This window comes from Octodon degus, unplaced genomic scaffold, assembly GCF_000260255.1.
Source record: "Octodon degus isolate 3935 unplaced genomic scaffold, OctDeg1.0 scaffold00099, whole genome shotgun sequence".
NCBI classification, from domain to species: domain Eukaryota; kingdom Metazoa; phylum Chordata; class Mammalia; order Rodentia; family Octodontidae; genus Octodon; species Octodon degus.
Window position 1 is genome coordinate 4249935 of NW_004524675.1, and position 11488 is coordinate 4261422.

At 38.1% G+C, this 11488-nt stretch overlaps 1 protein-coding gene across 3 annotated transcripts in view; it reads left to right on the plus strand.

The window, feature by feature from the left end:
* The window catches only part of CUNH9orf72 (chromosome unknown C9orf72 homolog), a 34747-nt gene that overhangs the window by 19445 nt on the left and 3814 nt on the right, over positions 1-11488 (plus strand). For all 3 annotated transcript variants that reach the window (XM_004638549.2, XM_023723513.1, XM_023723514.1), the window contains 2 exons: positions 3792-4027; positions 10958-11015. In XM_004638549.2, coding sequence (XP_004638606.1) covers positions 3792-4027; positions 10958-11015 — 294 coding nt within the window. The remainder of the gene's footprint in view (positions 1-3791; positions 4028-10957; positions 11016-11488) is intronic.

Genomic DNA, 11488 nt, shown 5'->3' on the forward strand with positions numbered 1-11488 from the left:
AAGCTTGTTCTAAGTAGGTGCTTTAGACCACTGAGCCATCTCTCCAGCCCCTCAATAACAAAATTGAAAGAGATCAAGAAAGTAGTAATAGCTATGAAACAAAATATGATGAAAATTACAAAACCCTGGAGCGAGAAGATGGCTCAGTAGAATAAGTGCTTGCCTGGCAAGCACAAGGGGGCCTGAGTTCAACCCCCAGTTCCACCAAAAAATAAAAACCAACTTCAAATTATAAAACCCTAGTGAAAGAAATTGTAGATAACCAAAAAGACAAAACAAAGCAAAAAAAAGGAAAGTCATTCAGTGTTTATGGATTGGAAGAATTAATGTTACTAAAATGCTGCTAATACCCAAAGCAAACTACAAATTCAGTCATTTTTCTCAGAATACTAATCATATTCACAGAAATATTAGATAATACTCTTACAATTTGGAGTCCAGAAAGAGCCTAGATAGCCAATAAGCCAATGCAGTCTTCAGCAAAAGGAATAAAGCTGGTGGGATAACCATTATTGACTTCAAAAGATAGTAGATAGTTAGACTGGGAATGGTGGTGCATGCCTGTAATCCTAGTGCTTGGGAGGCTGAAAACAGGAGGATCACTATCTGGAGATCACTGATCTGTGTAGTGATACCCTGTAGACCCTATACGAAAGACATGAAAAAAAACAAAAAGTAGATAGTGATAGTAAGCAAAACATCATGGTGTACGGGCATAAAAACAGACACATAGACCAGTGAAACACATAACCTAGAGACAGAGTCAAGTATAATCAGCCAGCTGATGTTTGAAAAGGGCATCAAGAACATACTTTGGAGAAAGGACAGTGTCACGGATTGTGTCTAGCTTTGTCCCTTAAACCTCATGTGGTCACAGGAAGGACCATTGGAAGGTAATGAAGGTGATGGGTTTATATGAGCATTACAGCTGACTGCTGTTATGGGGCAGAGGATGTTTGGAAGAGGCCAGCTACTGGCAGCCTTGCCGGGGAAGCTTTATCTCCATCCCCAGCTCCACTCCTCACGTTCTCTGCTTCCTGGCAGCCACTGCTCTTCTGCCATGCTCTTTTCTTCTGTGTAGCCAGCCAACCTGGGACTGAAACTGAGCCAAAGTAAACTTCCCCTCCTTTAAGCTGTGAGTGTTGGGTATTTCGTCCCAGCAATGAGGAAAGTGACCAAGATAGTCTCTCCAATAAATAGTACTAGGAAACTGTCTATCTGCAGAGGACTAGAACTAAACCCCTATCTCTTACCATGTAGGAAATCATCTCAAGAAAGATCTTTGGGACCAGGGCTACAGCTCAGGGGCAGGGCACCTTCCTGGCAAACATGCGGTCCTAAGTTCAATTCCTAGTTCCACCAAAAAAAGAAAAAGTTCATATACTTAAATGTAAGACCCTAAATTATAAAAACTATTAGAAGAAAACAGGAGAAATGCTCCAGGACAGTGTGGTGGTAAAAGATTTTTTGATTAAGACTATATAAAAGAATAAGCAATAAAGTAAATATTAACAATGAAATTAACATCAAACTAAAAAGCTGTTGCATAGCATAGGGAATTACAGACTGAAGAGAAAACCTACGGAATAAGAGAAAATAGATGCAAACTGTTCATCTAACAATATCCAGAATATCTAAGAAACTAAAACAAGCAAAAACAAAAAACATGCAAACGAAAAATCCTCAAGTAATCTGATTTTAAAATGATCTGAGTGGACATTTTGAAAACAAGATATACAGATGACCAATAGCTACATGAAATAATGTTTGCCATCCCTAATTCTCAGAGAAATACAAATCAAAACCCAAACTGAAATATCATCATACCTCATTTAGAATGACTATTAGCAAAGAGATAAATAACAAATACTGCTAAGGACATTGAAACCTTTCATACATTGTTGGTGGAAATATTAATTACTGTACCATTATGGAAAACAGTATGGTGTTTTCCTCAAAACTCCATAGATGAAAACTAGATAAGAGAACTGCTGTATGATCTAGCAGTTCCACAGATATATACTCAAAAGAAGATAAAATCAGTTTGTAAAAGAATCATCTGAATTCACAAGTTTATTGCAGCACTATTTATAATAGGTAAGATACGGAATCAATCTGGATGTCAATTGATGGATGAATGGATAGTGTATTATATATAATGGGATTTTTTTTTTTTTTAAGTAAGATTCTACAGGGTCTCACTACATAGATCGTAGACCAGACTGTAGTGATTTTCTTGTTTACAGCCTCCCAGAGCTAGGATTACAGGTGTGCGCCACCACACCCAGTCTCAACGGCCCTCTCAGCAGGCCCTGGGGGCAGAGCTGGTGGGGCAAGCCAGAGGTCGAACTCTGGCCTCTGCATCTGCCTAAGCAGGCACTTTAATCCGCTGAGCTATTTGGCCAGCTCTTATAATGGGATATTAATTATAAAAATTTAAGTTCTGTCATTTGCTACAACATAGATGAAAATGTAGAAGGTTATGTTAGACATAAGTTTGGCACAGAAATATCAGTACTGTATGTTATCACTTGTATGTGGACACTAAAATGTTGGTCTGGTTATCAGAATAGAATACTGGCTATCAGAGTTTGGGAAGGGCATGGGGAGGAAGGGATAGGGAGAGGGTGATGAGTGGGTACAGAGGTGCAGTTTAATAGGAGGGATAATCTCCAATATTTTTAAAACAGCAGAATAAAAAAGACAGCTAGCGATTATATATTTGAAAATAGCTAGTAGACAGTGTTCTCCAGGGCAGCATGTATCTGCAGTGAGGTGTGTGCCAGCCTGATCAGATCATTGCACATGGGTACATGTATTTAAGTGCCACGTGAGTGTGTGCTGCTGTGTGTCAATTGAAAGTAGAAATATATTTTAGAAAAGTGATACAGATAAAAGCTCAGCTTTTGGTTTTTTAGTAATGTGCCTGCTCTGAACTCAGAATAATAGTATTTAAATACAGAAATTAAGATGATCATTTCTAATTTGAATTTTACAAAGCTGAAAATGATTCTACATGTTAAAGTGCTTAATACATTTATTTTCTCAGTACCTTCTCATGTAATTGTATAATTAAAAAGACTTATACCAGGTGCAGAACAGAATTTGTAACTGATTTAGTGCAGTGCTAAGATTCTACCATGTAAACGTTGACATTATACAGAAATGCTTGACCTCTACCTTCTGTTCCTAGCACACAGCGTAGTACCTATGCACTTTAGGTATATGTTACAGGATAACTGGCTACCCTATACTTCAAAGTTAATGTTTACCTATAAAAATATATAGTTGTTTAGATTTTTTAAAAATAGAATAATCAAGAAAAAGTTAATTTCAATTTCATAATTCAGTGAATTACCACTGTTAACATATGCTTGTTTGCTTGCTTGCCTTTCTTTTCTTTCCTTTCTTTTTTTTCTTTCATTCATTCATTCATTCATTCTTTCTTTCATTCTGTATCTCTTTGCTTCAACACCCCCCAAACTTTTATATACTATATATTCTGCTCTTTATGTTTCACAATATGTTGAGTAAAAGCTTGAGTAATTTTATTTTGAGTAGCTAAATAATAAACCTATATTTATTTATGTCACCACATCTCTCTTTACACACTTAGGTTCTTTCTAATGTTTTGCTGTTTTATAATGCTGTGGTAAACATTACTTATCCTTAAAGTTTGACACACAATCATGATACATTACATAGAATAAAATCAAAGCCAGGGTTTCTTTTTAATTTAAGCATTTCTTCCTATCATGCCGTTTGCAAACAGTATGTTTTCATTTTGACAGGACTCAACTGGAAGTTTCGTTTTACCTTTCCGACAAGTCATGTATGCTCCATACCCCACCACGCACATAGATGTGGATGTCAATACTGTCAAGCAGATGCCGCCCTGTCACGAACATATTTATAATCAGCGGAGATACATGAGGTCAGAGCTCTCGGCATTTTGGAGAGCCACTTCAGAAGAAGACATGGCTCAGGACACCATCATCTACACCGATGAAAGCTTCACTCCGGATTTGTAAGTGATTCTCTGACTGTTGATGTCACTGTCACACGATATGAAACTGAATCTTTGATGAGTAAAAGCAGAACAAGTTCTATTTAAAGCACAAAAAAATCAGTATAAAAGTACTTGAGGAAAAATTTAATCCATCTTTTCTTAAATGTGTTTTAAATATAATGGTGTTTTTCCAAAAGTAGGGTAAAACTCACCTTTAAATATTAGTTTTTAAAAATCTATTGAGCTTCTAGGCGCTATACTAAATGCTCGGATGAATACTGATTAATCAGATAGTCCTATACCCTATATTGTCTGTAGTCTAGTTTTATTAAAACTAAAGTAATTCTGAATCTTATTCTTCTTGTGTATAAAAATAAAATGCATTATTGGTAACTAAAATTATTTTTAAAAGGTTAAAATATAAAATAACTTGAGGGCCCAGTGGTAGAGTCCTTTAGTGTGGCTATGTCTGGTGCTGAATATCTAGCACTATTGCCTATGCTATGCTATTGAAATGTACTTATTAATAGAAAGCATTCTTTTTCTTTTTTTCTTTTTTGGTGGAACCAGGGATTGAACTCAGGCCCTTGTGCTTGCCGGAGAAGCGCTTATTCCACTGAGCCATCTCACAGCCCCTAGAAAACATTCTTTTATTTTGCATTCTGTATTTGATTACACATTTCTGGCTATGAAGTATGATTGGATACTAAAGAGTGATGATAATTAAATGTTGATTGTTGGAACAGTTAAGGAAAAATGATGATACATTTATAATCAAAAAACTTCAATAAATTTCTTCATTGATATTCTGAAGTCAAAAAAAGGATTATAGGGGGCTGGTGAGATGGCTCAGTGGTCTAAAGCACCTACTTAGAAAAAGCTTAGCAAAGCACAGGGACTGCGGTTCAGTCCCCAGCACCACATGCCAGCCAGCCCCGCCCCCTGGTGGGCTGAGCTGGCCACACACACATACACACACACACACACACACACACACACACACACACACACACAAATAATAAATAAAATAAATAAATTAAAAAAAAAAAAGGATTATATATATGAAAGAATGCTCCACATCACTAGCCATCTGTGAAATGCAAATTAAAACAACACTGAGATACCATCTCACCCCAGAAAGAATGGCTATCATAAAGAAATCAACCAAAACAAATGTTGCAGAGGCTTTGGGGAAAAGGGAACCCTTCTTCCCTGCTGGTGGGAATGTAGACTGACTGGTGTAATCATTATGGAAATCATTGTGGAGACTCCTTAGGAAACTAGGACTGGAAATCCCATTCAAACCAGCTATCCCCCTACTGGGAATTTTCCCAGAGGAACTGAAAACATCATATCATAGTGATATATGTGTACCTACGTTTATAGCAGCACAATTTGTGGTAGCCAAATCTTGGAAACAACCAAGATGCCCATCACATGAAGAATGGTTGAAAGAGATGTAATATTTTTATACAATGGAGTATTACTCAGCTATAAAGAATGATAAACTTGAAGACTTTATATTTAAGGGGATGCCACTTGAAGATATACTCATAAGTGAAATAAACCACACACACATGTGTAAATATTGTATAATCTCCCTAGTATAAGAACTCAAAAGAAGAAATACAAATAGAAAGATATAACACAATTAAAAGGAAAGCAAGAACTTAAGGATTAGACAACGAGGTGAAGGCAAGGAGAAAAGCTGGGAAACAGGACAGGGGCAAAGCCATACATTTATACACACAAGATGGACAAGGCAATGATCCTGAGAAACATCAGCAGGTTTTTGAAACTAGCAGTTAATTGGTAGGATTCTGACCCTGACTGACTATACATGCTCAAACCTGTGAACAAAGCAACTGCACTGAAGATAGCAATGTGTAATAGAAGGGTCACTCTTGGAATATCTGTCATTCTGGTCTTCTAAATACGTACTTCTTGTCATGACATACCAATTATTACCATACTATCTCACAAGTAAAAGTTTTTTTTTTTTTTAAAAATGGGTAGTAAATGAAAAAAAGATACAAGAAAAAGAAAAAAAAGTCATAGGACTGTCCTGCTACAATGCTGTATATGGTTAGATTTCTAAATTTCTGTGTAAAAATATGTAATTGTTTATTCATATTCTTTAAATATTTTTCATGTTTTAAATTTTTATCTCCATATTCTATAGGGAATTAAAGCTCAACATATTAATACTTGATGGAAAACACCTGTTCCATGTTATGTCTAAGATGTTTGATATTCAGACAGATAGTGAATTTAAACCCAACTGCATAAGATGTAGGGTAATAATAAGTTTCTCTTCTGGAGGGTTAACAGCCTACATTTGCAGACCAAAAATTAGAGAAATAGAAGGGCTGCAAGGACAGCCAACATTTTGACCCTAGCCTTTCAAGGTCAGTGAAGACTCATGACATAGGAGAACCTATATTGTAACATCATGTAACTCAATTGTGTCCCAAATTTTCTGATCAAGGAAATTATGGGACCACAAAGGAAAGTCATTGATGATGTAGAGTGTGCCTAAGGAGAGTCACATGGAGAGAAAACATTCTCTCAGGCTTTCACAGAGAGCAATTTGGTCAAGCAATGGCCGTGACTCATCCATATGGCTGACACTGACAAAGGATCTGCAAACGCGGTGCAGGGTCACAGGATAAATCCTAAGGGTACTTGATTGACCTTATCAGTCACAGAAGTTACATTTCTTGTTATATAGTTCTTGCTTTATCTTGGTCTTAACCATCCAGCAGAAAAGTATAAAAATAAGGTATGTAAAATAAAGCCATGTTAATATGCTGAGCTCTGAAAGACTCAAGTCAGCAACTTCTGTGGGTAACCCAATACTATTATGAACTGCTGGACTGTGTTGTTTTGCTGAATTCACGCACCTATAATATTCAGATGCCAACAGAATTCCCATTTCTGACAGGACTAAACAAAAGCAGTACAAAGGAAGGACCATTTTGTATCTGTATATGTGGAATAGTTAGGATAGATATACAGCTACTTTCACTTAATTCAGTGAGAAGAAAGATTTGTACTAATAGTGTTTGCATAGGATATTCTGTCTGCGTCTTGTACTATGCATAACCACTAAGAAGATAACAGTGTACAAAGTATTAATTATTGAAACTGTCCTATTAATCAGTTTTCAAACTCATTGATATTTGTTTCTCAATAAAATAAAAATTTAAAAAAGAATTATAATACACTACTAGATTTCTCTGGAATAAATTAGAAGTACTTGAACCTAGTGCCGGCACATGGAATGTACTCAAAAAATATTAATTGCAGTAATACATCATTTGACTTGGTCCAAGAAACCCTTCCTTGTGTTTTTAAGAAACAATTTTGAAAGAAGCCAGAGTGGTCATCGCCCACAGTTCCCTCATGGCAGTTCAGGTTACTTCTTCAGAGGGGGGAGTGTTGCAGACAGCCGAGTTAGACATAAATATTATAGGCAGTCAGACAGGGCCAGGCCCTCAAGAAGACAAGATGGAAGACAAGGTGACTTTGCAACTTGGAAGAGACAGACACTCCCATATCCATACCTCAAGACCAAGACAAAAAGAGGAAGCACAGCTACATACTTCCCTAGGGATGGGCATTAGGAATTGTTATCCTAAATAGTATCAATCAACTTGAAAGAGCCCAAATGAGTCAGTAGCCCAACCCCCAACAGGAAGAGACCCTGTTCTGTATTCGTGCCTGCTTGCTATGTGACTCGCTTTCCCATTTGATACTGGATTTAATCAATTTTACCTGAGCAGTGGTGCTTGTAATCTCATTGGTTGACCATAGTTTTGTCCCACCTCATGCCCAACTAAGCGAGTTCCCATGTCTTCACCACCTTAGACCCACTTCACCACATGGTTTTCCTCTATAAAAGTCCCTGCAAGAGACAACTTCCTTGGGGGGAACTATCTGTTCGGGCACCCCCCCTCCTGTCCCTCTCTTGGGACAGGAGCTTTCTTTCTCTCAATAAATATATTCTGCTCATAAAAAAAAAAAAAAAGAAACAATTTTGATTTGTGGCAACAGACATGAAGAGTACCAATAGCCACAGTAAAATGTTGATCAGAAGAACAAGATCAGAACACTACAGGCTGGGGAGATAGCTCAGCAGTGTAAGCTGCCTGGCAAGTGCAAGGACTCTGGTTCAATCCCCAATGCTGCATACTGTGCCAGCCCTGAACCCTGGGCACACCGTGTATGCTGACCACTGAAACTGGGCATGGTGGCACACACCTATAATCCCAGTCAGTGTCTGGGAGGCTGAGACAGGAGGATCATTAGGAGTCCAAGCTGTGTAGCAAGACCCTGTACCAAATAAATAAGTAGAAGGTTTAAAAATTTTTTTTAAAAAGAATATTATGACCCAGATATCCTGCAGCATATGTACGTAGATAAGGAAAAGGTGATTTAAAGCCCATCTTTCCTTGTTGCCCCACTATTCTGATTGATTGCTTAGAAAGTTTTACAGTAATTACTTCACAAAATGAATTAGTCAAGTTGGAATTTCAGTCACTTGAATTTTCACATATTGGTAATACTGATACATACGTAGACAGCTTCACCTTTCCTGAAGTACTTAGCATTTTTGTTGTTTTATTTTGTTTTTTGCTCTTTTGAGGGAATTTAGTGAAATTTAGAATGGATTTTTAACCATTTAGAAGTTTTGTTTTGTTACATAGCTATATTTGCTTTGCCAATTTGGCAAACCATGATTAATCCAGTTTTTCTGATCCTGACAACATGTCATAAATTCTAAAATTTAGCTTCGAACTCTAAGTAAATGTTAGCATAAAATTGTCAGAAGTATTTTCAGCTAAAAGATGTGTTCACTTTTGTTTATCATATTCTCATTTGATAATTGTGTGTGTGTTTTAGACAATATTAATCACTTCTAATTTTTTTGTGTTGGGGGAATGGGGCTTACTTTTGCAGCCCAGAACAGCCAGTGCTGGCTGGACACAGACACACTAAAGTACTCTATCCCCCGGACACGCCCCAGCCCCTTACATCGTCTTTAATTTTAACCTTTTAAAAATAATCTCAGGGGGCTGGTGAAATGGCTCAGTGGTCTAAAACACCTACATAGAACAAGCTTAGCAAAGCACAGGGACCGCGGTTCAATCCTCCAAAACCACATGCCGGTCAGCCCCGCCCCCTGGTGGGCTGAGCTGGCCACACACACACACACACAAATAAACAAACAAAAAAAATAAAAAATAAAAAAAAAAAATAAAAAAATAATCTCAGTCACCAGCAGTGCATGAAAATTTAGTCACTTGAATTACTCTCCACACTTTGCTTCGTCCGGCTCTCTTCTGATCAGGATATGCGTGCAGGGCAATAGAGCCAGCACACTGGGCTTACCAGCTGCAGCCACTCTGCAGGGCTGAGAAGTGGCGCTGTCTGTGCCTGGCCAGTAATTGGAAAATGCTGCTGTTTTTTTCCTCTTCTCAATTTTCTCCTATGGAGCTGGCCAAATAGTTCAGCAGATTAAAGAGCTTGCAAGCAGGCACAGGGCCCAGGGCCCAGGGCCCAGGGGTTCGCCCCTGGGACACACTGAGAAGGTAATTGAGACTGATCATGGTGGTGCACATGTAATCCCAGCTCTTGGAAGGCTGTAAACAGGCGGATCACTACGAGTCCGATCTAATAGTGAGACCCTGAACAACCTGTAAACCCTTCCCTAAGATACAAAAACAAAAAAAAATCAATCAATTTTCTCCTATAGTTTAGTGTACTCATCTCGGAAGACTGTGAAATTGCAGGTTGCTTTCATACTTCCACACACCCAACCTCTTTCTCTGCCACACCTGTGAGTTAATTTGATCTCTAGTAGTTTTGTTTTGTTTGTTTGTTTGCTGTAGCGGTGATTAAACTCAGTACCCTGTGCTTACCAGGCAAGCATTTATTCTACTGAGCTATCTCCCTGGCCCCTGACCTCTAGTGTTATTAAGCCTTTTAATTTAGCAATCACATGCCTTAGTGAATGTTATGTTATCCTCTAACCTGAGTATAACCTACAGAAGGTAAAAGAAAAATGATGAAAGAAGGGCAGGTTTTGAGAAGGAAGCAGTTGTGTTGTTTGTTGAGCACCTGCTGTATCCTCAGTGCAGTGTTAGATAAAGATTGTCACACATAAGCATTGTGCCTTCTCACTGTTCATCACTGAGGTAGGTAGCACCTTTGTAGGTTACCAGATCATGTTACATGCACATGCATGTACCCGCTATCATCTCGATATATTTCTTAGCCCCAATTACATGTTCTCAACATTTGTTCTTGGTTTGTTTAAAGTTGGTTATACTATAATGTTTGTTTGTTTGTTTGTTTGTTTGGCGGAACTGGGGATTGAACTCAGGCCCTAGCACTTCCTTGGCCATCTCCCCGGCCCCTATACTATAGTATTGTGTTTTTGTTGGCTTTTATTTTTTGAGATGACAAGAATTGGTGATTATATCATTAGTTGCCTAAGACTCTCAACATTATTTTATGTACATGTATATTTGGTACCCAGTCCCTGCTCTTTCCTAAGTAGGCGCTTAGTCCTCTGAGCTATCTCACTAGCCCTCTCCGCATTATTTTAACAATAGTTCCAAGACTGATATGTACATACCCTTCCTGGGCATGAATAAAACAACTTTTAGCCTGACAAACACCGATAATATACAAATATATCTTGTATTCAAAGTGAAGATTTTCATACATCTGTATCTACTGGGGGCTGCGTCCAGAGCTCCATGGGTAACTAAGCTGTACCCCAGATACCTGTCGTCTACCTCCAGATATATGTATCTACATTCGTATGGGTTTGTGTGTAATACCTTATTGATAAGAATTTGACTTATTGAAAACATAGGATTGTAGAGAGCAGCACTGTAGAATCATTTTAACACTTGGGCTTTTTTCTTTTCCATCTAGGAATATTTTCCAAGATGTCTTACACAGAGACACTCTAGTAAAAGCCTTCCTGGATCAGGTAATCTTAAAACCAGACATTGTCAGAATAAATAATCTGACAGGTGTTCTTTAAACATACTGGAGGGGCTGGGGAGATAGCTCAGTGGAATAAGTGCTTTCCTGGGCGGTACAGAGACCTGAGTACAATCCCTGGTACCACCAAAAAAACAAAAACACTGCAGAGCATTTACAAAGCATGCACAAGTACCTGGGTTCATCTGTACCACAAAAAAAAGGAGTTCTACAATGCCTGCACTATAGATCCTACACTATGTACATATCACATAGAATTAAATCTTTATTTCTTTTAGTGCCTATGGTCTTTTGAAACCTTCTAAAGGATATTTTAAAAATTATTTCTGGGGGGGTGCCTGGCCTTAGCTCAGTTGTTTAAGTGGCTGCTTCCACAAAGCTGTCAGCCTCAGGTTGCTGTAGTTCGATCCCCACAACACTCCAGCCAGCCAAACGACCACTGAGGGCATTCAGAGCAAA